This window comes from Emys orbicularis, chromosome 1 (genome assembly GCF_028017835.1).
Source record: "Emys orbicularis isolate rEmyOrb1 chromosome 1, rEmyOrb1.hap1, whole genome shotgun sequence".
NCBI classification, from domain to species: domain Eukaryota; kingdom Metazoa; phylum Chordata; order Testudines; family Emydidae; genus Emys; species Emys orbicularis.
Window position 1 is genome coordinate 164,707,329 of NC_088683.1, and position 27,764 is coordinate 164,735,092.

The 27,764-nt window shown below is 46.0% G+C and overlaps 1 protein-coding gene across 1 annotated transcript in view; it reads left to right on the forward strand.

Annotated features, from left to right (window-relative positions):
• Positions 1-2,696: 2,696 nt before the first annotated feature.
• The window catches only part of LOC135878063 (coagulation factor V-like), a 56,089-nt gene continuing 31,021 nt past the window's right edge, over positions 2,697-27,764 (forward strand). Inside the window, exons 1-10 of the mRNA XM_065403629.1 lie at positions 2,697-2,857; positions 6,066-6,157; positions 11,277-11,399; positions 13,242-13,454; positions 14,238-14,381; positions 14,940-15,161; positions 15,894-16,056; positions 22,134-22,311; positions 23,168-23,270; positions 27,288-27,499. Of these exons, the coding sequence (XP_065259701.1) occupies positions 2,697-2,857; positions 6,066-6,157; positions 11,277-11,399; positions 13,242-13,454; positions 14,238-14,381; positions 14,940-15,161; positions 15,894-16,056; positions 22,134-22,311; positions 23,168-23,270; positions 27,288-27,499 (1,611 nt within the window). The remainder of the gene's footprint in view (positions 2,858-6,065; positions 6,158-11,276; positions 11,400-13,241; positions 13,455-14,237; positions 14,382-14,939; positions 15,162-15,893; positions 16,057-22,133; positions 22,312-23,167; positions 23,271-27,287; positions 27,500-27,764) is intronic.

Consider the following 27,764-nt stretch of genomic DNA (forward strand, 5'->3'; position numbering starts at 1 on the left):
AACCTGGAAGAACCTATATGGGGAACAAAAATTTGATAATGGAGTGCTCTTCAATCTAACAGACGAAGGTATAACAAATCCTACAGGTACCTACATGGAGAAGAAATTTCTGAACATAGACAGCGCTTTAATCTACCAGAAAAAGGCATTACAAAATCCAATGACTAGAAGTTGAAGCTAGATATTTTTAGACTGAAAACAAGATGCACATTTTAAGTGAAGGTAATTAAGCACAGGAACAACTTACTAGAGATGTGTTGGATTCTCTGTCATTAGAAATCTTTAAATCAGGATTGCATGTTTTTCTAAAGGATGTGCTCTCATTCAACCACAGCTATTAGACTTGAAGCAGGAGTTAATTCAGGCAAGTCCTATGGCCTGTGTCTTGTAGGCAGTCAGACTGGATAATGATAATGGTGCCTTCTGGCTTTAAAATCTATGCATCTGGGAGAGCCCGAGAATAGAACAGTAAAGAATGGACAAGTTCCCCTCCAGTGCCCTGTAAACAGTGATGAACTGCCAAAATCTGAACAACCGGTTCCCTCCCCCCACAAGGGGGTCGTGGCCTGCCCCCCGGGACCCCTGCCCCATCCACCCCCCCTTCCCTGTCCCCTGACTGCCCCCCGCTGCCCCATCCAACCCCTCCTCTCATTCTTGATGGCCCCCCCGGAACCCCTGCCCCATCCAACCACCCCTTCTCCCTGTCCCCTGACCGCCCCTGGAACCCCTGCCCCTGACTGCCTCCCACCGCCCCATCCAACCCCCCGCCCTTCTTGACTGCCCCCCTGGGACCACTTGCCCCCATTCAACCCCCCTGTTCCCCACCCTCTGACCGCCCCAAACCCTATCCACCCCCCGATCTCCCCTGCCCTCTATCCAACCCCCCTCCCCCCCCCTGCTCCCTGCCCCCTTACCATGCTGCCTGGAGGTGGCTGGCGGTGCTATAGCCGCACTGCTCGGCTGGAGCCGGGCCACAACGACGCCGTGCAGCACCTGGAGCACGGGTCAGGCCGAGCTCTCAGCCTCCCCACCTTCCTGCGAATCGGCTATTTGTGCGGGAAGCCTGGAAGGGCTGACCTCCCCTCCCCTCCGCCTCTGCCTCCGCCTCCCTGGACCTGAGCGCGACGCTGCCACTTGCTTCTCTGCCCTCCCAGGCTTCCCGCACGCACAGCTGATTCGCGGGAAGAGGGGCAGCGGGGGCGGAGTGGAGCGTTCAGGGGAGGAGGCGGAGCGGAGGTGAGCTGGGGCCGGGGTGCGGGGTGGAGAGCTGGAGCACCCACGGGGTCGGCAAGGCGCCACTTTTGGTTAATGTGCTCGGGGAGCGGCCACTCCCCCTGCTCCCCCCCAGCTACGCTCCTGGGTCACTTCAACTTACCGGTTGTTAAATTTAGAAGCCCTTTTAGAACCGGTTGTCCCGTGCAGGACAACTGGTTCTAAAGGAGCTTCTAAATTTAGCAACCGGTTCCTGCTCACCACTGCCGGTAAATGTATCCCAGAGCTAGAGTTTGTTGGTTGGTTACATCCAAAATTAATTTGGGAAAATTGCCAACATGTTTTTGGTTCAAAGTGTTTTAAATTCAGTCTAGTTTTCTTTGTTTTTGTGATTTTTTGTTGTTTGTTCTTGTTGATTAAATTTTTAGCAAAGACACTGTCAAAAAGATTACTGGAACTTTGCATTTATCAAAAACCTAAATCAACTGTTTTTCTTTTACCAAAAAAACCTGACATTGGGAGAAAACCAAAAAAAGTCAATAACCATTTTGATAATATTTGTGATTTGTTTTCAATGTAAAAAAAAAATGTTGATGTCAAATTTCAACAATGTCAACAAATTTTCATACAAAATTGTTTGAGACTTTAAAAAAAAAAAAAGAAAATGTTCAAAAAATTTCAGCCAGCTCTACTCAAAGCTGAGCTAGTGGGGGGGGGGGGGTGTCTCTCTCTCTCTCTCTGGACAAAAGAGGAGTCAAGTCTCCCTGGCTCCTTTTGGGTTTGGCATATTGCCTGCTAATAAAGGGAGCGTTTAATGTCTATTATCTGATTATGTGGACGCTTGTCGACTAGGAGCTCCCGGATTCTCACAGGCTACCTCAGAGCTTCCCTGAGGTAGCAGCTGTCAGTTTCTATTAACCTGCACTGGATTTGAAGTCTCTGGAGCCTGTCAGTCCCCAGGCCCTGAACTATTTCTTGCTCTGTATCATCCAGCATGCCAGGTTTGCAGGATGTAGGATCTTTCCCCCTCAAAATTGGAATAATCCCTGAAATCCAAGGCATGTGGCATCCCTAGCCAGCCCTGCCCCCAGTGCCAGCACTCCACCTATGCTTCATCACCCTGCAAGTCAACCACATAAACCGTTCCTATTTGGATTGCTGCCCCTAATACTCTACTGCCCTAGTAGGCAACGACCCAGCCAACCAACTCTGCCTTATGTGGTTGAGGCTGCTTGTCCTTTGTGCTTGACACGCAGCAGGGAAGATGTGGCGAAGGAAGGGAAAGGCAGCCTGAACAACTGTTTATCTCCCCTCTGATTCCTGTCAGCAGCAGGAGGAGGTGAAGAGCAATGACCTGGGTGTCACTAACACCACCATCACCTCTTGCATCACTAACCACAATGAAAGCATTTCCCCAGCAGTAGCAAAAGCAGTAGCCACTGCCTCATGTGTCTCCCAGTGTGGCATCAGCAGGAGCTTGCACCATGGAGCTCTCCTGCACGCGCCTCTTTTTCTTGATGCTGCTTGGTTTGTGGTGGCCAGGTTTGGCGTGGCATCGGGTGGGAGCAGCTCAGGTTCGGGAGCACTACATAGCCGCAGAGACTACCAGCTGGAGCTACAGACCCCAGTCCAAAGAACAGTCCAGGTAAGTGCGGGAAGATGTGGAGGCAACCAGCCCCCTCCTGGGCTGAAAGGGACTTGAGGCTCCTGAGGAGTTTGTGCCCAGCTGGGTTTAGGGACTGATCCAGCTTATGGAAGTTAAGAGTCTTTGCATTGACTCCAGTTGGATGAAGCCCTTAATTCAGTTCAATGCTATCAGCTGTTTTATTCACACAATGTAATTTTTTTAGCAGTTTTTATTGATGCCATTTTGACAAAGGCAAACTTGGGCTCACTCCCGCATCCTCTGTACTCCCAAAACTCTCACTGGGGTCAGTCCTACAGTGAGAATTTTTACATGAGATTTACGTGAGATTTGGTGTTTTCTCACAGCCTCAGCTCCTGTGACTAGGTGAAAACCTCAGAATCTCAGCTTTCATTTCAACAATTTAAAAAAAGTTTCTGGCCCCCACAGTTGTGTAGAAAAGCTCAAAGGCCACAAGGCAAATAAAAAAACCTCTCAACATTATCATCTGTTTAAAATCTCATCATTTGGGGGGAAATTTGGAGTTCTTTTTATTTGCTTTTTGGTCACATTCTCTTCACATTTTCAAGTTTTCTCTGCAACCACTAGAAATGTGCTGTTTTGTGTTTTTGTTTTAAAAGCTGAGATTCTCATGCAAACTTTTGATTCAAGTGGCTGGGGCTTTAAGAAAAAACATCAAATGTGGCAGAACTAACAACAACAAAAATCACCAGAGTTGGCAATTCTACATCTATTTTTAAATAAGAAAAGGTCCTTACAAAAAACACCATAGATTTTTAAAAATGTAAATGAATAATCTAGTTTACTTTCTTTATTGTTGCTTACTAAGTACATTTCTTCAGCTGAGGTGATGAATACACAATAGTCAGTTTCACCATGTTCATGCTTTCCGCTCAGTTTCACTTTCAGGTTCCCATGGCAGCATTGACAAATTTTGTGGGTGGGTGGGTGGGCGGGCGAGTTGGAAAATAAAAAGTACCAAAAGGTAAATGACTTACAGCTCATATATGCTGCAGAATACTGCAGGCTTCATGGGATCTCCAACAAATTATGCAATTTTACAACTCTTCAAAGCTGCAAGAACAGACAGTACAAAACCAGACAGTACTATATAGGCATAACACAGTAGGGTGGAGGTTACAGTAATAATATAGGAGACCTATGTGAATAGGGAGGGGAGGGAAGGACCCAGGAGGGAAAAGGTGGAGGAGTTAGGTGGAATGGAAGTCTGACATTCTTTGAGCAGTCTGAATGTTTTTTATTCAAATGTATCTAGAAAGAGGGCCCAAAACTTCTTTGAATGCATTTCATTGATCTCTAAAGTGATAATATATTCTTTTATTGGCTGTTAACTCAGAAAGAAGTTGGTCCAATAAAAGATGTTCTCACCCACCTTGTCTCTCTCATATCCTGGGACCAACATGACTATAACAACACTTAAAAAGAACTCAGGTCTGAATACGTGACTGCTCTATTTTGGCGTAAATTTACTCTTCCATTTTGTTTTTAAAAATATTTTTTAAACAAAATCTCCTGGTTTTTAACATTTGAGGCTGGCAGTACTGTATATGATATCACCAGGTGTAATTTTTCAGTGCCCCCTGCCCTCCAAACATACACCATTTGGGCTTGCATGCACATGTCAATGACGTTTCCAAGCTGCTCTTTGGTTTCTTTTGTGCTACATATATGTCTCCCACTCATCTCTGTGTATAGAAACCAAGCTGGCTAGAGGTTTGGCTCTGTTTACACATGCTGGTCAAAGATTATTTCTGGCTGTATGTTATTGCTAATCCTGGCAGAAATGTTTCAGATTTTTGAAATTTCAATTAAATATTTTCATGAAAAAAAGGTCAGGTTTTTCTAATGATTCCATTCCTTTTGTAATAACTTCTTTCTTCCTGTGTCCCAGGGTCAGTCAGGCATGTTCCATCTAATATCATTACAGGAGGTCACATATCACCTTCATGAGGACAAACTGTTGCAGGGAAAAGCTCCGCAGTGAGCTCCATAGATCAGAGCCTTCTCTTGCTGACGTCATCCATGTTAACTCAGGGGGCCCAATTCTGCTCCCCATGGAGTAGAAACCTGTGGCATTTCTGCCTTATTCTTTCCTTGCTGGGAGAGTGATTTAGAGTAATCCACAGCCTTGCAGGGCAGCAGATCTGCTCTGAACTCAGAGGCTGGATCCTGAGCCATCACCATGGGCTGACATCCCCTTCATCCAGCTGTCCTGCCTCCCTGTCTGTGCGCTGTCATCAGCTTCCCCCTACCAAGCCTGTGCCTTACCTTCCTGAAAGGAAGATAGGAGACTTTGAGGGGGAATTGTTGCTGCACCCCCACTCTAGTAGCTACCAAGAAATCTACCAATCAGCTAGGGATGCATGACACAAAATGTAGCTGCTCTGCTCCTCCAACCTTCATTTCAGCTAAGCACCCATCGTCCAACCGCCACGTGCTCTCTTCCTTTTGCCTGCTTGGGTTTCTTCTACAGCACCTAGCATGGGATCCATTTGTTCATATACTTTTATGAATCAAAAGGTAAAGACAGTTGCCACATTTCCCAAGAAGCAGTTTCCTGAATGGCTTTGATCCCTGGGCTGCCTTATAAGAGGCCAGTTTGCTCTTTCAAAGGGGAACGAATCACATTTTCTATTTTACCTAAAAGTCACGGCAGTTACAGATAATTGCCACGCTGAATGATTGTGCTGAGATCATTGGAGGTGATCTTGAAACTGAAGCACAGGGATGGGGGATCCAGATTCTGCTCCCAGCTCTGCAGTACGCATCCTGTGTGACTTTGGGCAGGTCACTTCAGCTCTCTGGGTTCCTATTTCCCCAACTGTGAAGTGAGGAAACTAATACCAACCTCACAGTAGAGCCGAAAGGAGCTACAGCATAGCAAAACGTGGTTTGTTACATTATTAAACTGTATTACAATAGTGTCTAGAAGCCCCAGCTGCGATCGGGGCTCCATTGTGCTAAGTGCTGAATAAAGATGTAATAAGAGAGTCCCTGTCCAAAGAGCTTACACTCTAAATGGACACAGGGTGGGAGGGGAAACAGATGAAATGATTTACCCAAGTGACAGAGCCAGGAATAGAAGCCAGGTCTCCAGAGGCCCACTCTAGTGCCCACTCCACTGGACCACACTGCATAGCTAAGAAGCTTTACATTTAATTTATTTTTTTAATACTTCCTATTGCAGATTAGACAATTCAGAGCCTGTGTTTAAGAAAATTGCCTATAGAGAGTATGAAGCAGATTTTCAGAAAGCAAAACCAAGAGATACTTTCTCAGGTAAGCAGAAAATTACTTTCAAAGCCAATGTCTTCTACGTGCAGGAAAATGTGCCTGTATTTGTATACCCATCACTAGCATGTACTGCAAGCCAAGCAAATAGAGAGAGAATTTAGGTGGCTCTTCTCTATAGCACAGGAGCCAAAAGCCCAATCCTTAAAAATATTGTCCTCTGTTATCCGTATTGATTAAATTGGAGAGGGTTCAAAGAAGAGCCACAAGAATGACTACAGGGTTAGAAAACATGCTGTAGAGTGATTGAGTTCTCAGAGTCTATCTATTTAGCGTAACAACGAGAAGGTTAAGGGGTCACTTAATTACAGTTTATAAATATCTACATGGGGTACAAATATTTAATAATGGGCTCTTCAATCTAGCAGAGAAAGGTATAACAAGATCCAATGGTTGAAAGTTGCAGTTAGACAAATTCAGACTGGAAATAAGCTGTCCATTTTTGACAGTGAGAATAATTAGCCATTGAAACAATTTACTGAGGGTTGTGCTGGGTTCTCAATCACTGGCCATTTTAAAATCAAGATTGGGTGCTTTTCTGAAAGATCTGCTCTAGGAATTATTTTGGAGAAGTTCTATGGCCTGTGTTGTACAGGAGGTGAGACTAGATCAGCGGTTCTCAAATTGGGTTGGGACCCCAAAGTGGGTCATGACCCTGTTTTAATGGGGTCGCCATGGGCCGGCATTAGCTTTGCTGGGGCCCAGGACCGAAGCTCATGGGCTTCAGCCCTGAGCGTGTGGGGAGGCCCTCAGGTAACAGGCCCCTGCCTGGTGCTGAAGCCCTTGGGATTCAGCTTTGCCCCCCCCCCAAGGGATGGGGGGCTCTGGCTTTTGCCCCCTGCCCAGGGCAGCGGGGCTCGGGCGGGCTCAGGCTTTGGTCCCCACCTCCTGGGGTCGTGTAGCAATTTTTGTTGTCAGAAGGGGGTTGCAGTGCAATGAAGTTTGAGAACCCCTGGATTAGCTGATGACAATGGTTCCTCCTGGCCTTGGAATTTATGGATCAAAAGTGACTAGTAATTGGAGTGTTCCCATTTTTGGGTCACTGATTTGAGATGCCCTAAGAGGGACTGATTTTCTGAACCCGCCCTACTCAGCACTTTTTGAAAATCAAGCCCCTTACAGTATTTCAAACTGGGCACCCAAAATCCCTAGCCACCTTTGAAAATGTAAGTCATTGACTGTTTGCAGCTTCACAACCAGGAGATTTCCACTGTCTTCCTTATTCTGTTTCTCCAATATACTGTTATGATCATACTGTTGCAGAATGATCCTTCTGTGGGATCATTCGTGCTCCTGGAAGGTCATCTGTGTGATGGGTCTGTATTGGTGCCATTGCTGGCCAGAATACAGGCGTACACTATTGCAGCATTTGCAGAATATATGGGCACCAATTTTTGGAGGCTGGTTTCTGTATTTCCAGAACTTGAAAAAAATTGGATGTTGCTCCCTTCACTTCTACTGCTATCGATCTCCCCACGTGTAGCGCTGTGCAAAACAGTGACACTGATCACACTCAGTCCTCTGTGTGACACCATTTACTGTCCCCTGCCTGGGCTCATGATGGATCAGTGCACAGCTGCAGAGTCTCCCCCCTTACTACTCCCCATTATGGATTCCACCACTCCTCCTGGAAGAGATCTAAGGTCACCCCGGGGACAGGTTCTGGGGCGTATTAGCAGGTGGGGTGGGTTGCTGTAGGGGGGTAGAAGTGGAGGAGTGGCTTGGTGAGGTAGTTCCCTTTGACTTGGATTTTCAAGCAAGCCTGCATGGGGGACTGCACCCCTGAACCTCCACTATTGATTTTGGATAAGTTCTGGAACACTGGGGAAGTTCCAGAAGACTGGAAGAAAATTTATGCTGGTATTTAAGGAGCATAAATGGGATGACCAGATTGCTGGCATCCAGTTGCTGTGATCCAACCTGCAGGGTCGAGTTTGTGATTATGTAAGGGGACTGTTGCCCCCTTACTAACACTCAGTGGGGGTGTTTTGGTTGGCTAGCTCCCAGCACTAAAAGGGGAAGGGTCGATGGCAAATCAGGAGCCTGAGACTGACAGTCCCCAGGAACAATGGGGAGAGGCCAATGCTCCAGATCAGCCTGATTGACAGGGTGGGCAGGCTAATCAGAGAGTCAGGAGGCCAGGGGGGTCCCATCCTCCGTGTGAGCTGGAATTGCCTGGGTCAGACAGAGTGGGGCCGAGCTAAGGAGAGAGCAGGGGCCCGAGCAGAGCTGCAGCCCCAAAGCCAGAGCCCAGCCCAGAGAGAGCAGACCTGTCCTGGGGGCAGAGCTGTAGCAACCAGAGCCAGAGGGGCCAGAGAAGCAGCCCAGGGAGCTGGAGGCAGAGCAGCAGCAGCCGCCGTGCTGAGGCAGAGTGGAGCTGGAGCTGGGGCTGGAGCAGTCCGGAGCTGGGTGCGGTGAGCAGCTGGGGAGAGCGAGGGGGACCCTGGGCAGTGGGCCCAGCACAGGGAGTCGCCTCAGCCAAGAGGCTCTGCAGGCCAGACTTGGAGGGGGATCATAACCCTGACAGGGCGGGGGCGACGCTGGGAAGAAGGGTCCTGCCACCTAGAGCCTGAGAGCGTGTGGCCACCGCCAGAGCAAGTGTCCAACCCGCAGCCTCTCTGCAGCACAGCCAGGGCCTGAGAAGGAGGCCTGAGACCTACAAGGAACAGACTGTGACCTGCCCTGACGTTCCAGAGACACTGTTTGTAATGTTCCCTGCCACAGAGCAGGGTGATGTTTCCTTTAATCTTTCCCACTTTTCCTTATTCTTTTTTAAAATTAATTGTTAATTAAACATCTTGTATTTGCTTTAAATTGTATGAAATGATCAGTGGGTCAGGGAGGTGCCCAGTGCAGAGAGAGTACCCCAGAGTGGGGACACCCTAGCCCCTGTCCTGGGTGACCGCAGCAGGGTTGGGGGTTGAGCCCCCCAGGAATCCTGGGCCCAGCCTTGTCGGGGTTTACGAGGACTCTGCCAGACAGGAGAGTGGAAGGGGAGTCCTCAAGGGCAGGGAGGCCTCTGGGTAAAGGAAGTGGGAGCGAGGACTCAGATCCTTTCGCTAGCCCACTTCACCAGGGTAGTGCAGAAGCTAGGAAAGTTCCCCACAATAGCAGGACCATTCCCCCGCTTACAATTAGATCCCTCCTGGGTTGACACTGTAGTCTCTGGGAACTCATCCTCCCTTTACCTTTGGAGCCAATGACTCATTTCCTCTCTTTCAATAACAGAGCAGGAAAGGAAGTGAGTAATTGGCTGGTCGCTCGTTAGACAGGACCAGTTGTTACCAAGTGGGGAGCAACGCGCTCGCTCTGTAAAGCAGTTTGTAACATGGCAGGAAGGAATGTCACAGATCTGGTTGGGCACCCCCTGCTGGCCACCCACTAGACTGCTGTGAGGGGAATCCAAGCCTCTGGATCCCTGGATATGTTAAGGCTCTGGGACCTGAAGACAGTCTAGCCCCTGCCCCGATCTTGGAGTCCCCAGACATGCACTCAGGGTGCAGACTTTCTATCTGGCACCTCCTTATGAGAGCTGGAACCCACTCTTGAGCTGCCGAGCCCCTGGGCACAACGGGGACACTTCAGACTCCATTGTACTCAAATACACCCTCTCCCTACACTCCACTCCAAGGTGAAAAGCTTCTGGTTTATAGATTAACAGGAGGCATGTGATAATTATGAAGCAGATAACGCATTCTCACGCTTTGCACAGAGCCTAGCACAATTGCTCCTTTACTTAATCGCATAAAGTACAAGACAATACAGATCATATAGAGCACAAGAACCATCCTAATCACAATGCACCTCACTAGCTCACTCCTCCCTTTGGATTCCTTGGAGGGACACATGTGTCCAGGAAGATAGGCAGGCAAGGTTTCCCCTGCCTCAGGCAGGCTGTTACATGTTGGGTGGCTTACCCCACGTGGAGTTTCCTTCCCCCAGCCCCTGTGACCTTGCTCTCTCCTGCACAGTGCTTCCCCTTCCTCTGTGGCTCTCTGCATTGATATGCCCCCTTCCAATACTTGGCTTCCTTTGTTCTATCTTTTGGTAACTTTTCCTTGTTCCATAAAAGCCCTCCCCTCAGACAGGATGGGTAAAACTGGCTTTTCCCTAGGATGCAGTCATTGGGTGGAGTCAGGTGCTACATATTTACAGGTAAATGTCTAGTTTAAAAAAAAACCCACCTTTGCAAAGGCTTGATCCATTTTTGGATTAATGTCAATGGAAAAAATTCTTTTGTCTTCAGTGGAAGATGCCTCAGGCTATCACTACAATACCTTTCTTACCAACCCCATTTCCACAGCATGCGTTCTGTGACTGAAGGATCTTTTCTTCCCTGATTGTTGGTATGTCTACACTGCACTGTGAAGTGTGATACCAGCTGAGGTAGACATATACACACTAGCTTAAATCTAGCTAACATGGCTAAAAGTATAAAAGAAGATGCAGGAGCATCGGCTTCAATGTGGGCTCCTAAGTATGTACTTACATTGTTAGCCTGAACCTGGGTCTGCACTAGTGCATCTTTTCTGATATTCTTAGCCGTGCTACCTAGACTAAAGCTAGCATGGGAATGCCTTGCCGAGCTGCAACTGCATGACCCACTGCAGTGGAGACAAACCTTGTGTTGTGAAGGCTGTTGCTCTGGATATCACATTAAACACTCCCTAAGACTTCTGTCTGCTTTCCTAAAACTATGCTAGTACAGGTGACTAATTTGTAAGGGGAGAAATCCCCTCCCCAACCTTTAAGCTGTCTGTTCACTAAACTTTCCATAGCCAGGAAACAGCCTTCTCACTTCATGTGCAGAATTTTCGTATGAATTTCAGTGTCCTTTGCTGAATATATAATTCACAGCCTTATTTACATTGGGCCACATCTGTTACATCCTTGAGGGCCTTTCTACCATCCAGGTATTTCACAGCTAAATCACTGGACAGGATTAATCCTCATTGCACTGGCATTAAATCCTCTGATTTATTTTGTGCAACTTGTCCTTTAACAGGAGTTCACTCTCCCACTTGGGAGAAAGTGACTTTCCCTTTCAATAAGATGCACCATTTGATGCTCATTATCGCTTTTTATTTTTATTACTGAATTTCTGCAGGACTTCTGGGACCAACTCTGCGTGCTGAAGTGGGAGACACTTTAGTAGTTCACTTTAAGAACATGGCCAACAAACCGCTGAGCATTCACCCACAGGGCATAGCTTACAACAAACGGTCAGAAGGTATGTGCTGTAAAATGCCATCTATTCTTTTTTTCTACTCAAGACTAGATAATCTTAGATAGAGAAGGGCCTAAAATCAAGTCCAGGGTATGGACACCATTGACCTTTGATCTTTGGATCTGAATCTACATTTTGTGGCCCAACCTCATCTATTATTACATCAACCATGTGACAGCCCTGTTGTCTGAGATGTGTATACTGCTGAATGTCTCTTCACTTATGCTGGTGACGTAGCTGTTTTGCCCAAAGCTGAGAACCTGGAGAACAAAAGTAACTGGTCAGTTAAAATACCCACCCTGAAGAAAGGGAGGAGGGAAGTTGTCAGCTGCTGCAGGCTGACACAAACTGACTGGCCTGGTCTACACCTAAAATTTAGTTTGAGCTAGCTACATCGCTCGGGGCTGTGAAAAATTTCACGCTCTGAACAAACAGTTAGATCAACTTAATCCCCGCTGTAGATGCAGCTAGGGCAATGGAAGAATTAATCCGTCGACCTAGTTACTGCCTCTCAGAAGGGTGGACTAACAATCTTAATGGAAATCCCCTCGTGTCAATAAGGAAGCGTTTCACTTAAGCAGTACAGCAGCAGCACCGTAGCTGTGCTGCTCCAATGCAGATGTATCCAGAAGAGAGTCGGGGCAGCAAGCAGGATGTAATTTGGTCCCCAAGAAAACATGGGCTCCAAGGCTACCTAGGGGCTTGAGGGGAATGCCTAGTGTAGGTAAGACAGTATGTGTATAGGTCTCTTATTTTCAATCCATCTCTGAGTGCTGTGCACCTTTTGGCAAACAAATCATACTTTTGTTTTGAAGAGGCTGCTTCTGTGTCACTGCGTACTACCACTGATCACAGGCTCCCAAGGAGAAACTCTTGCAGGTGCCACGCCATTGGGCTTGCTAGATATCATGGTTGGCAACCTGGGAGGTGTGATCCAGAGACGAAATCGAGGAGTGGTTGGATCAGGGGATCTCACCCCAAAAAGAAATGGAGGCACAGCCCTGCCACTTGAAAGAGATGCAGTCGGGGGACTGGAACAGGGTCTCAGAAGGGGTGGTCTACCCAGGGACTATGACAAAGGGTACTTGGTATCTCCCAGTAGGAGCTCAGCTTCTTGCAAGATCTGGGCTTTGGCTGTCAGCTCTTAGAGGCGTGGTACTAATATATCCTGCTGGTTTCCTAGAATGCCATAGAGACCAAATCACACTTGAGTAAAGCTATCAGTTTAAGACAGTGCCACTCTATCCTGCCAAATTATTTAGAGTGGCACTGAAAATAGAGTGGTGAGGGAGGAAATACTCAGAAAATCCCCCAAAGACTGATGTTCTGTGACCTTTGAATCCAGTCTGTGGCTGTTTGTGCACTAAATGAACTGCACGACATTGTCCTGCCTCCTCACGCTGTTTACTCCAAATAGCTACAGTGTTTTCAGAAAGCACCTTATCCTAAAGATTGGGAACTATCCTCCAATATAGTAAATGTTTAAATGTGTGTGTTAAAGAAAATGTATTTGTATTCTTTCAGTTCCAAGGCTTTAGAGTTCAAGGCATTTGCCACCATTGGTAATGGGTTATTTATTACTTAATAGGTGCCCAATTTGCACTTTGTGTCTCATTTTCACTAGTGCAAAGTGAATGTAAATCACTTGCATGTCAGAATGGTAGCATTTTACACTCCCTATGCACTGGTGTCAATGACTGCACCATTGTAAAGCTGGTGCAGGTGAGAGAAGAATCAAGCTCTCTGTGTATGGATGGCAATGATAGTAAAAACCCTGTGCATACGTTCATCAACTCCTCCCTCAATGCCACCTCTACCTCCCTCTCTCGACTTCTACCTACGCAGGTTCCCTGTACGCTGACAGAACATCTTCTTTTGAAAAACTGGATGATGCTGTGCCTCCAGGCCTGGTGTATAAATACACATGGGAGATCACTGCGGAAATTGGGCCTAAAGAAGCCGACCCCCCCTGTCTCACCTATATCTATTACTCACATGAGAACGTGGTGATGGACTTTAACTCCGGTCTGATCGGAGCATTGCTTCTATGTAAAAAAGGTAACCAAAATGCTTTGGGTAGACAAAAGCTATAAAATGTCAGCTGGTCTACTGTTTCAGTGGCCTCGCACATTCTGATAGTGTTGTTTTCTGTTATGGTAACAATAAAAACTAAAAAACACATAAAAATCAACCTTGAAGATTGTATCATAATGTGAGAATGCATTTCATTTTCCTCTTTCCTTCTCGTGTTTCTGTGCAGGCAGTTTAGAGGAAATTGATTTTTGTTTCCTGTGTCTTTATTTTAGGCCTTAGGGTTACAGTGTTCTGGACTAGCTGTAATGCACACTAGTTTCTTGAATAATTCTAATTGTAGGTAGGGCTGGTAACACCACCTTATATTAAAGTTGCCTGACATTTCCCATTTTGAGACCCCCAGCTTCAATTGCTTATAACATTGTCAAACTTCAACTGTTCAGGCTGGAATTTACCATTCCAGGTGTCTGCCTCAGATTGAATTCTTTTGGAAAGTTGTAGCCAAAGCTGTTTAACTGTTTCCAAGAACAAGGCTAGGAAAAAACACTTTGTTTTGCCCATATTAAAAATGCTCCCTGTGCTGAACCTGTTCTGTGAATGCTAGAGGCCTTCAGTCTCCAAAGCTGCCAGTCCAGCGCCTTTCCCCAGAACTAAATTCACCTCAAACACATTTTGAAAAAATGTCCCATCTGGCCAGGTGCTGCTGGCACGTGCGGCAAGCTCATGGAATAGATCTGGATGCCTTTTAGTTGATGTGAGCTGTTTTTATTTTTGCCTTCATCTGATACCTCTTGTTTCCTCCCACAGGAAGCCTGAAGGAAGATGGGACACAGAAGCTGTTTGACAGAGAATATGTGTTGATGTTTGCTGTGTTCAATGAAAGTAAAAGCTGGAAAAAATCAACCTCTCTCCTGTACACGATTAATGGTTACGCTAATGGGACATTACCAGGTACTGTACGTACTCGTGGCATCCAGCCAGAGTCCACAAACTGTGTATTATTCCTCACTGCAGCATACACTAGTCAGCTGTAGAAAGCAAACAGAAGGAATAGAGTGGCACAGCCTCGTGTGTAACCGTACGATGAGCATCTGGTTCCACAAGGGAGCATGTGTGCACTCCCAACCACCACTGCTTTCCCCTGCAGTCTGACCTTGGTGCCGAGAGCACATGGCTTCCAAGGCCGTGTCTGTTCGTGCGGCGAGAGAATTAAATCTCTTCCTGCCACCCGCTGGATAAGGAGTGAGGTTTTTCAAAAGCACCTAAGTGAGTTAGGCACTCAATTGACTTTCAATGGAATTTAGACTCCTAATCCACTTAAGTACTTTTGAAAATCTCACCTGTGGCCTATACAGTATCCATCCTAGACATGGCCTTCAAGATATCAGAGAGACTTGATTGAAAGTGCAGAGTGGGTATTCACTTTTGACCTACCAGTGGGAATTAATTAACCATCCTGTGATTCTGGGATGATTTACCTGTGTTCTTAACCCTGCTGTTCTGTTTCAGACCTAGGAGCTTGCACATACGATAACATTAGCTGGCATTTGATAGGAATGAGCTCCAAACCAGAGATTTTCTCCATCCATTTCAATGGGCAAGTCCTGGAACAAAATCGTCACAAGGTCTCGACCGTCAACCTTGTGGGAGGTGCATCGACCACAGCAAACATGACTGTGAGCCAGAAAGGAAGGTGGCTGATATCTTCTCTTGTCCAGAAGCATCTGCAAGGCAAGGGAACATCTGTTCAGGAGGCAGTTGTGCAGTTGCAGAGAGTGTCATTCTTGTCTCTTCCTCCTTATCTCCTAAAGTGCTGCTAACTTTGTCAAATGTGATGGCTAACGCATTTGGGATCATCCTAGGAAATCAGTGGAAAACAGGGCATTTTGTTTGAATTAGGATTGCAAGATGGGGTTCATTAGGACTACTGCTGCAGAGGGGCTACAGGGCAACAATGAATCTAACTCTGTTTGTTTTTAATTTTTTGGGAGGTGCTCAGATGAGCCTCATTATAAAAACCTCGAGATTGACCAGCTTTTTCAGGAGAAACAGAAAACTTCTGCAGTTCAGTGAGCAAAAAATCTTTTCTGCTCATCTTTAACAGTGGATGTTAGTTTCCCCCTAGAATGAACAGATCTCTGTTGTAATGGATCAGTGGATTCCCTCTTGTGAAAGGTTGGAGGGCTCATTTAACAGAAAAGGGGAAGTTCTTGCTGTCAGTTAGGCTGGTATTTTCAAAGGAGGCTATGCGAGTTAGTTGCTGAGCTCTCATGGACTCCCACAAGCCCCTTTGAAAATTCCACCCTTAATGCCTGCACTCTTCTTTTCTTTTCTTCTTCTTTTTAAACCTGAATAGACTCAGGTCAATGAGTGAATGTTTTCATGCATCCTGAGCTGATGGGCTGTAGAAATGCACTGTTCATAGGACTAACAGTAACCATTGTACTGTCTCTATATAACCAGCTGGAATGCACGGTTACCTCAACATAAAAGAATGTGCGAAGAAAGACGTATTCAATAAGAAATTCTCCTTTAAGGAAGGGCGTATTAAGGACTGGGAATATTTCATTGCTGCGGAAGAAATCACCTGGGATTACGCTCCAGAAATTCCAGAGACCATTGATAGGTAAAATGGTGAACTGTACCCTGTTGATGAAATATTAACTTGGGGCGGCTTAGGAAATGCGCTATATAATGTAAAGTCCTAGCCCTTAAGAACTTCTTCTGCATATTTTTCACAGGAACTCAATCTTGTAGAACAGGAGGAATATTAGAGGCAGGGTTGCATGGTATTTATGGAATGCAGTATCTAGAAGTCCTAGTGCATGGCTTCTGAAGGGCTCTACCAGGCTGAATAAGTGAATGTGTCAGGCTCTGGGTTCTAAGTGGTCAAGCCTGGTGGTTGGAGCAGTAGTCGAAGCCGGACATAGAGTTGGGACAGGGCAGTGCTCAAACTAAGGTCCGGGGACAGGCGGTGGGTTAGAACCAAGGTCAGAGTCCATAGATGAGCCCAGTCAGGATCACAGTCAGATACCAGAAGCAGGCCAAAGGTTGAAGCCAGGTTGGAGTCAGTTGAAGGGGGTCAGGAGGTGGGTACAGGGTTAGAGCGGGTCAGGAACATGTCTGGAGCAGAGTCAGAATAGGGCACAGAGAAGACTGGAGCAGGCTGGAACAAATCCTGGGCAAAGCTGGGGCCGGAACAGGGACAGGATCAAGGGCAGGCTGGAAGCCTAGGAAGTCTGACACCACGAGGCAGCAGGAGGTTTCCTAGGCGAGTGGTGCTGTTGCGCAGACTAAGATCCATGTCTATGCGACAAAATTATGTTGGCCTAAGTTATATCACATACAGCCGCTGCAGTAATTACATCATTTTTACGTGTCCACACGACGCTCGTTTTGTCGGCGGTGCGTGTTCTCACTAGCAGCGCTTGTATCAATGCAAAACGAGTCGCGCAGGGGTGACTAGGAACACGATTTCAACGTCCCATAATGCAGTGTTCTCCATCCCATAATTTCATATGCATCCCATAATGTTCTGCGCCTCTTTTCAAAATCCCCACAAACCTGTGCATCCCTCCTCGCTGTCCACTATCTGTGTCAGAAGCATGGATCCTGCACAGCTCTGCACTGTTGTGAGAATGGCATGCCTGATCCTGCAGTATTTGCAGAGCCGCCAGAGGAGCTGCAGGGAACATGACAATTTCTTGGAGGCTAGATTGCTCTGGGACATAGAAAGAAACAATTCAAAGTTGTTGATGGCATTGATGATGGAGCTGGAGGTGGGCCGGAGAAAGAAGCACTGATGGGTGGGATCACATCAGGTTTGGGAAGATGAGCAGTGGCTGCAGAACTTTCGGATGTTCTTGGACCTATGTGCCGAACTCACCCTGGCCCTCCTGCACAGCAACACCAAAATGAGATCTGCACTGACAGTGGAGAAGTGAGTGGTAATTGCACTGTGGAAACTTGCAATGTCTGACTGCTACCGATCAGTCAGGACTCAGTTTGGAGTTGGAAAATCCACCAAGTTGCCAAAAATAGACGTTTATTCCATACCCATGCAAATAGAGAAAAAATTATAATTGAATAAAACTGAAATAAAGGGAAAAGAACTTTTGGAGGGGAAAGAACAGTCATTTCCATTTCAGAAACACATACACTGACCTGTGAGAGACCCGGTTGGTGTATGTGCAGCTGTGATTCTCCAGGGTGGTGTGGAATGGTAAGTGCAGTGGCTCCAGAGGTCCCAGAATGCAGTTCTCTATGGGCTGCAGAAGGAGGCGAGCACAAGATGGTTGAACCTGAAGGTCAACAAGAGTCTGCAGCATCTCTGTTTGCTGCTTGAGAAGCACTAGCATCTCCTGCTGCATGTCTGTCCTTTTCCTGCACCTTTCTCCTCTCTGCTCTATTCCTGGCCTGCTGTCCGTGAGGGTGAACATCCAAGCCCCGTGCTGGTATCCAGAGCAGCAGAGGCTTGCAGGATCTCTTGGAACATTCCATCCCTCATCTTTCTTCTCCTTCTTATCTGGCTGAGCTGCTCCGCTGCTGTGGATGGAGAGACCCCCCAAGCCCACATTTCCAACTGCAAAGGGTACAATGCACAGAGGTACTATTGTGGGTGTGTTCACGAGATAAATGGAAACTTGGTATACTGAACTCACTCCCCTTCATCCACACAAGTTGCAAGCACTAGATTCTCATTTTTCCTTGCGATTGATACAGCCCGGCTGCAGTCCAGCCATGGTGAGTACAACCATGAAGGGAAAGGGGGTGGGGCGGAATGAAGGGGGATAGCTCACAGGCATGAGTGTATGCATATAGGGCAATTGAACGGAATATACTGGCACTGTTTTCCACAGGCGGTGGTGATTTTAGCTGATATCTCACTCCTGAGGGTAATGGAGGCTGGAAGGGAACAGATCTTGCAGGCGTCTGGCTGCAAACCAGGGCCGTATGCTGCCAGCCTGTGTGCTGCAATGGTTCCGGCTGAAGTAATCGCTGAGTGGCGTAGGAAAGTGTCCTACTGCAGCGGAAGAAATAAGGAAGCCCTCTCCAGAAACCTTTGGCAGAGGCCTGCACACTACATCCAGAGAAGCTTCCTCACGATCTCTATGGAGGATGCACAGGACATCCTGGTGCGCACAAACTGTTCTGCAGGGACCCTCTGCCTAACTCTAGAGGGGGATGAAAAGCAGATAGCAACTTTACCTCTATTGGTTGCTTCATTACCTCACCTAGCATAAGTAAAAAAGAATAAATCAACAGACGTGTCCTGCAACTTTGGGCGTTCCATCCCTGCAATTTCAAAGCAAACTGCATACTTATGAGACATTCCTTCCCCTGCATCAGGCTCACCTGTGTTGGACCGTAGGGACTAGCTGGACTGCGCAGGACTCAAAAACATGTCCTGGCTTGCTGCGCTGCTGGATACCTTGGTCGCCTGTCCCCATACTCCTCCTCCTCCTCGGTTCAAAATTACAATATTGATGCAGACTGCCCCGATTTCTAAACTGCCTGTTCAGCTATTGTTGATTCCATGTACTGTGGAACTGTGATCAGTGATGACTCTTAACTGAAAAATATGGCCGGGGGGGGTTGTCTCTCCATCCACACCAGCGGAGCAGCTCAGCCTTATAAGGAGGAGAAGGAAGCTGTGACTCAGGCTCCTCCAAAGAATCCACAGGGCTCTTGAGGGTGGTGGTGGGTTCTCCACCGAGGATAGCATGCAGCTCTTTGTAAAAGCGGCAGGTCTGCAGCTCCACACCAGAGCAATTGTTGGCCTCCCTTGCCTTCTGTTACGCCTGCTGCAGCTCCTTGGCATTCGCACAACACTGCTGTGGGTCCCTTGTGTAGCCCTTTTTCTCTGACTTTGAAGGACATGTTCTGTACTATTCAGATCTAATATTATTTGAAGCCCCCTTTGATGATTCCATCCTAAAACAGAAACTCCCTTTTGGGCTACATAGATTTTTTTTTTTTTTTCCCTTTTGGGATTACTGCTTTTGTACTCTATGGTAGCTGTAAAATAGTCACTGATTGGGATGGGAGACCCACCATAGCCTCTGGGGTATGTCCGAAGCATGCAACTCAGGTTGGGAGTTGGCAAATAGCAGAGTGTAGAGTTGGTTGGGAATAAAGAATGTAAATTTAGGAGCTTTGCAGGTTGCAGTCTTGTATCTGACTGTATTAACCTGTAGGCTGGAAGACATCTGATGTTGCAGAAAGCGACTTAACACGGTGGATGGTGCTTTCCAATTGTCAGGTAGCTTCTATGGTTTTCTCCAAGGTAAGGCCTTTTACCATGAGGAGTTGTTCACAAATCTTGGGGGACCTTGTTGTCTTCAGGACAATTTGATCTCTGAACAGCATACAACCAAAACCAGACCTAGCGAAAGCCGTTTGTGATGCACCACAGCCTGACAAAAAGGACAATCTTCAGTCCTCCTTTGGATTATGCAAATACCATTCAAAGTTTATAAAGAAGTTTGCTGTGAAAGTAGTTCCATTGAGTCCTCCTAAAAAAGGACATATAAGGTCTAAATGGGTTGAAGTGTACAAGAACAGCTTTAGCCAGATCAAATATGCAATGTCCACCATCCCAGCTTTAAGCCCTTTTGATTCTGTGAAACAAATAATTGTCACAACAGAAGTTTGTGAGTAAGGTCTTGGTGCTGTCTTGACTCAGCTTAAAAATGGACAGGAGTCACTATTGCATTTGCCTCCAGAGCCCTGACTGATTCTGAAAAATCTTATTCTTTCATTGAGAAAGAAGTTCTGGCATGTTTCTGGGCAGTAAGACACTTCAGAACTTACTTATGGGGTGGTGGGAGATTTATCTTAAGATCTGATTATAAGCCTCTTTCAGCTTTATTAACCACATAAGGTTCTGGAAAAGCAACTCCAAGAATTGCCAAATGGGCCACCAAACTAATGGACTTCGATTTGCTGACAGTGTATCTTCCAGGAGTCGTCAACACCACTGCAGATTCTGTCTCGCTTGCCCATATCTTACCATGAAGGTGCAGTAGAGACAGATGATGAAGAGATTGTCCTTGCATAAATTTCTGCTACAACTCAATCTCAGAGTGGGTAACAGCCATGAGGGAAGACCAGGTACTTCAGGACTGTGATGGGGTTGCTGTACTCACCGCTGGATGGCGCCGCTTCATGGCGCTCCTGGGGATTAGCTCAGTCAGCCCAATGCCCCTCCTGGCAATTACACCCTGTCAGTTTCTCCTCTGCAGCCCTCCCCCCTTTGTGACTTAGCCCTCTAGCTAGGTCACTATTGTGGTTTCCCCTTCTAGGTGCTAGAGTGTATCAATGTTCCTGCTCTCCAGCAGTCTTCCGCTTCATTAGCTCATGCCACTCCTGCAGTGGCTGGTGGGGAAACCTGGGCCCATCCTTTACTTCAGGTTCCGGCTCAGGGACTCTCTACACAACAGCCAAGATCAGTTCCCTGCACCTTGCTGCCTTTCCCTGAGCCACTTTCATACCTCCTGGCCTGCCCCCCTCCTCTGGATTTGCCAGTCTCTTCACTCCCTCCTCCCAGGGAGTAACCATAGGCTACCTGCCTCTGTAGCCCCAGCTACATCTCCCTTCTCCCGGGAAGTGACTGCACATATCTCCCTGCTAATTTCCTGTCTTTTGTAGAAGCCCCACCTCTCTCTCACAAATGAGCTTCTCTCTGATTAGCTACCTCCAACCCAAAGCTCCCCTGTTTGCAACCTAATTAGCTGATTGGACCTAATGCAACTCTTGCAGTTTCAGTGTGGGGCGCACACCCCATTACAAGGACCTAAAGACTTACATAGACCATAGATGGTCTTACATGACAATGATACCAGAACACTTGGAACCATATAGACGTGTCACATGAACAGTCCTTTGTAAATGAACGGGTTTTGAGAATTGACCATCTTGTTGTGCCTACACTTCTGAGAGAACGATTAATTCACCTGGCACATGGAGGACATATGGGGATGAGTCTAACCAAAAGACAATTGCGATAAGACTTCTGGTGGCCAGGGATGGACAAGGAAGTTGCGGAAGTAATCAAGAATTACATGGCTTGTGCTAGAAGTGATAAGTCACAGAAAACCTGTTATCACGCTTCTACAGCCTTTCTCAAAAGGGTCCAGGTACAAAACAGCCACAGCTCATGGCTAAACCACAACTGCTCACCGCACTTCATGAACGCTACCTATTCTTAGCCATCATTGGGAATTCCACTGTCTTTGAAACCTTGATGTAACATTGATTAAGTCAAGTCTCTTGATTTGGATTCAGGATATCAGAGTTCAATTCCTGGCTCTGCCACAGACTGTGACACCTTGGGCAAGTCACTCAGTCCCTCTGTGCCTCCTTTTCCTATTTGTAAAATGGGAGAAGTAATACTTCTTCTCTCCCCTCCTTTGTTTGTCTTGAAAATTTCGATTGGAAGCTCTCTGAGGTAGAAGCTCTCTCATACTGTGTGTTTATACAGTGTCCAGCACAATGAGACCCCTGACCTTGGTTGGGTCTCTAGCTGCTACTGTAGCACAAATCATAATAATCTATTTTATAGAGCTGTGTCTAATCTAGATCTGTTTTTTCCCATGCAATGGAGCTTCTGCTATTTCCCATGGGAGAGTATTCTACCATCTAGTGGATCTCACCATTAAGAAGATGTTATTGATACTTTTTCCCTTTTTTTTTTTTTTTAAGGCAATATAAAGCTCAGTACTTGGACAACTTCTCAAATCTCATTGGGAAGAAGTATAAAAAGGCCGTTTTCAGGCAGTATGCAGATGCCAATTTCAATAAGCGTCTGGAGACTCCCCGGCCCAAGGAAATGGGAATTCTGGGCCCTATTATCAGAGCTCAGGTTAGAGACATAATCAAGGTAAGTGGCGAGGGCCAAATATAAAGACTGTATGTACTGTGGTGTAACTTACTGTAAATGTAAACTAACTTACTGTAAACAAGAAACAGCTTGTGTTGTATTCTTTGTCAGATAATGTGTAATGATACAAAGAGTGACCATATTTGAAGGTATGAGCACAAGGGGACAGAGTTAAGTTTAAGTTTGCAATCTTGTTTCTGCCATCCCTGACTTTGGGTGCTGGGTTTATCAGTCTTAACTTTGCATTGACACTTGATTTTTGTAAAGAATATTTAGAATAGCTGGTCCAAAACCCCAACTCCAAACACACCTGAACTTTGGGGAAGTTCGGATCTGTGTCTGAACTTTATGAACCCATAATCTCTACCTTAGAGACTAACAAATTTATTTGGGCGTAAGCTTTCGTGGGATATAACCCACTTCATCAGCTGCATGGAGTGGAAAATACAGTAAGCAGGTATAAATATACAGCCCATGAAAAGATGGGAGTTGCCACAAGGACTCCTCATTGTTTTTAAGGGATCCCAGTGATTCCAATCTGTGGCTCAGCACTCTCCATGGCTTTGTGTGCCTGGCAGTGTGGGAAGATCTCCTGAGGACGGCGTTCTCATCAGCCGCCTGAGACCAGGCAGAACAAGAGCAACCCCAATCCGTGGGCTCCACAAATGTTCATGTTGCAGTAGAGCTTCTGGTTTAACGTCGCCAGATTTTTCTTTTAAGGAGCGTTTCTTCCCCTGAGCACTTTCGGTGCTGAAATCATGCAAGTTTCGCTCTCACTGGGATTTGTAGCAATGTACCCAGACCAGGATTCACTGAATGCTGAACTCATACTTTCTTCATCTTCATATCTACGTAGATTGTGTTCAAAAATATGGCCAGTCGACCCTACAGCATTTACCTCCATGGAGTGACGCTTTCAAAGGATGCAGAAGGAGCCACTGACCCCCTGGATTCCACAGGTCAGAAACTGTTCACATTTGCACAATATCAAAAGCGTTACTTTGTTTAGGGTCTCTCTTTGCCTTTAGGGGGTCATGTAATTGATTAAGACACAGGAGTGGGAGACCTGGGTTTTGTTCCCAGCTGTGCCACTGACCTGCTGCGTGATTTTGGGTAAGTTGCATCTCTTCTCCGTGCCTCACTTTCCCCATCGGTAAAATGGGGATTATGTTAAATGCCCACTTTTGTAAAGTGCTTTGAGATCTACAGATGAAAAATAAAATGTAAATATGCTAAGCAGCACTATTATTTAAAAAAAACCTGTGTGGACGTGTTCCTCGACTTCAATGAGCTAATGTCAGTTTACACCAGCCAAGGATCTCACCCAACATAACATAAGAACAGCCATACTGGGTCAGACCAATGGTCCATCTAGCTTCGTATCCTGTCTGACAGTGGCCGGTACCAGATGCTTCAGAGGGAATGAACAGAATAGGGCAATTTCCAGTGATCCATCCCCTGTCATACAGTCCCAGCTTCTGGTAGTTGGAGCATGGGGTTGGGACCCTGACCATTTTGGCTAACAGCCATCGATGGACCTGTCCTCCATATTCTTATCTAATTTATTTTTTGAGCCCAGTTATACTTCTGGTCTTCGTAACATCCCCTGACATTGAGTTCCACAGGTTGACTGTGCGTTGGGCAAAGAAGTACTTCCTTACTTTTGTTTTACACCTGCTGCCTATTAATTTCATCAGGTGATCATTAGTTCTTGTGTTATGTGAAGGGATAAATAACACTTCGCGCTTCACTTTCTCCTCACCATGCATGATTTTATAGACTTCTATCATATTCCCCCCTTAGGCCTGGTCCACACTAACCCCCCACTTCGAACTAAGATACGCAACTTCAGCTACGTGAAGAACGTAGCTGAAGTCGAAGTACCTTAGTTCGAACTTACCGCGGGTCCAGACGCGGAAGGCAGGCTCCCCCGTCGACTCCACGTACTCCTCTCGCAGAGCAGGAGAACTGGCGTCGACGGCGAGCACTTCCGGGATCGATCCCAGAAGATCGATTTGCTTACCACCGGACCCGGAGGTAAGCATAGACCTACCCTTAGTTGTCCCTTTTCTAAGCTGAACAGTCCCAGTCTTTTTAGTCTCTGCTCATACGGAAGCTGTTCCATACCCCTCATCATTTTTGTTGCTGTTCTCTCCACCTTTTCCAAATCTGAGACCTTTTTTGAGACAAGGTGACCAGAACTGCACAGTTCAAGATATGGGTGTATCACGGATTTATATAGTGGCAGTATGATATTTTCTGTTTTAATATCTATCCCTTTCCTAATGGTTCCTAACATTCTGTTCACTTTTTTGACTGCTGCACATTGAGCGGATGTTTTCAGAGAACTATCCATGTTGACTCCAAGATCTTTCTGAAGTGGTAACAGCTAATTTAGACCCCATCATTTTGTATATATAGTTGGGATTATTTTTTCCGATGTGTATTATTTTGTATTTATCAACATTGAACTTAATCTGCCATTTTGTTGCCCAGTCACCCAGTTTATTGAGATCCCTTTATCACTATTCACAGTCAGTTTTGTACTTAACTGATTTGAGTGCTTTTGTATAGCTGCAAATTTTGCCACCTTTCTGTTCACCCCCTTTTCCAGATCATTTATGAAAAGTTGAACACATTTCCCAATACAGATCCTTGCGGGAACCCGCTATTTACCTTTCTCTGCTGTGAAAACTGACTCTTTATTCCTACCCTGTATTTCCTATCTTTTAATTAGTTACTGATCTAGGAGAGGACCTTCCCTCTTATCCCACGACTGCTTACTTTGCCTTTGGTTAGGGACTTGTCAAAGGCTTTCTGAAAGTTGAAGTACACTATATCTTCATATTCTTTGCATGGTTAAATAGTAACGGAGGAGAAGAAATATTAGAAAATATTAAGAAGCATAGCTAAGAGAAAAAGAGAAATGTTTTCTGCTGTGATCTGAAATGAGATGGGGCTGAGAGATACAGAAAGAGCAGAAATAGCAGCAGGAAAAGTCATCAACAGTGGCAAGACTGTGTATCCACAATCTTGGATAGTGAGGCTGCTCGTGCTGGGCGAGCAAACGAGAGACTACGCAGAAGTTAAGGGCTGTGAAATAAGCTGTAGCCAGTCCATGGAAGGCTTTAAAGAAGGAAGAGGGGACATTTTATTTCCTGATTCCTGTAAGGAATGGGGGAGTCAGTGGATTTGTTCAAAGACCGGAAAGATGTGATTGCACTTGTGTGTATGAGTCAGAGAGCAAGCAGCATTCACAGTGGTTTGCAGTCAAGATGGAAGGGTGTATCAAGTGGGGTCTGGTTCTATTCAATATCTTCATCAGTGATTTAGATAATGGCAGAGAGAGTATATTTATAAAGTTTGTGGCTGATACGAAGCTGGGAGGGGATGCAAGTGCTTTAGAGGATAGGATTAAAATTCAAAATAATCTGGACAAACTGGAGAAATGGTCTGAAGTAACTAGAATGAAATTCAATAAGGACAAATGCAAAGTACTCCACTTAAAAAGGAACAATCACTTGTGCAAACACAAAATGGGAAATGACTGCCTAGGAAGGAGTACTGCGGAAAGGTGATCCACTGTGGCCCCCAGTCCAAGCTAAATATTAGTCAACTGTATAACACTGTTGCAAAAGAAGGCAAACATCATTCTGGCATGTATTAGCAGGAGTGTTGTAAGCAAAACACAAGAAGTAATTTTTCCGCTCTACTGTGTGCTGATTAGGCCTCAATTGGAGTATTGTGTCTAGATCTGGGCGCCACATTTCAGAAAAGATGTGGACAAATTGGAGAAAGTCCATAGAAGAGCAACAGAAATGACTAAAGGTCTAGAAAACGTGACCTTTGAGGGAAGATTGAAAAAATTGGGTTTGTTTAGTCTGGAGAAGAGAAGACTGAGGAGGGGACATAAGTTTTCAAGTACATAAAAGGTTGTTACAAGGAGGAGGGAGGTAATTTGTTCTCCTTAACCTCTTAGGAGAGGACAAGAAGCAATGGGCTTAAATTGGAGCAAGGGAGGTTTAGGTTGGACATTAGGAAAAACTTCCAAACTGTCAGGGTGGTTATACCCTGGAATAAACTGCCCAGGGAGGTTGTGGAATCTCCTTCATTGGAGATTTTTAAGAGCAGGTTTGATAAACACCTGTCAGGAATGGTCTAGATACTACTTAGTCCTTTTCATGAGTACAGGGGGCTGGACTAGATGACCTCTCGAGGTCCTTTCCAGTCCTTTGATTCTATTTCTGCAGCATTAACTTCAACTGATTAGATGCTGTTTTATGGGTGATGGTTTGGTATAGGAAGAATGTAGTGAGTACCAGGTTTGTTGTAGAAATAGAATGGAGCTGGCTCTAGCCAGGACGTATGCTAGAGCCAAGGCAATTCCTTCTGAATCTGCCTCCCCACCAGTGTGCAGTTCACTGTCACCTTAAAATGTCACAATTAAAATATAGAATGTTCTGCCCCAGATATGAACAGTCCTTGTTCAACAGGTTTTTTTGTCCTTCTGTAGTGCCTTTCATCCATGGATCTCAAAGCGATTTACACGCATCATTCATTTAGCTTCATGACAAGTCTCTAAAGTAAGTGGTATAATTCCCATTTAGCACATGGGAGCTTAGCAGTCAGAAAACGCAGTGACAACACGTTTTGCGTTCTGCGGTGGACATGAAGCATGTCTCCAGGCTGTGCTAAAGCTTTGGCCGGTCCAAGGCTTTAACTTAACAGAGCATAGTTAAGTTTCTTTCTGCACTGCAAACAGGAACTCTGTTTAAGCCACATGGGACAACTATGCTGTATCTAGGTCCCCGTACTCAGTTGTTTTAGAAGTGTAGATCTGCCCAAAGTACATATTGGACTTCAGGTGCCTGAAGGTGCACTGACTTCATCGGAGCTATGCCAATTTACACCAGCCATGAATCTGGCTGTAGTTTGTAACTCCTAATAATGTTTCTCTCTTTTTATTTCTCCTTCAGACAACAGCACTCTGAGTAAAGCCGTTCAACCAGGGGAAACCTACACGTATAAATGGAGGGTCATGGACACCGATCAGCCCACTGCACAGGATGCCCAGTGTCTAACGAGATTATATCACAGTGCTGTAGATGTAACCAGGGATATAGCCTCCGGACTGATTGGCCCACTTCTGATTTGTAAAAGTGAAGCACTGGACAAGAGGGGTGTGCAGGTATGATCGTGTTCTACAACTTCTGAGGGGGGGGAGGCTCCTGTCTGTGTGTGGTGTTTGAACTACAGGGGAATTTGGTTTCATTGATTGTTGCCTTAGAGAAAAGGCCCCCAGAACTGAACTGGGATCGGGTCACTAGGCTTCTGTAGAAGTCAGTCTAAAAACCTGTAGAATGTAATGAGGTATGAGATCCTTTGGAGAAGTTCTTTGAACCACCCTACAGAACTCACTAGTTGGGACATTAAATTCTATAGGATGAGTCGAA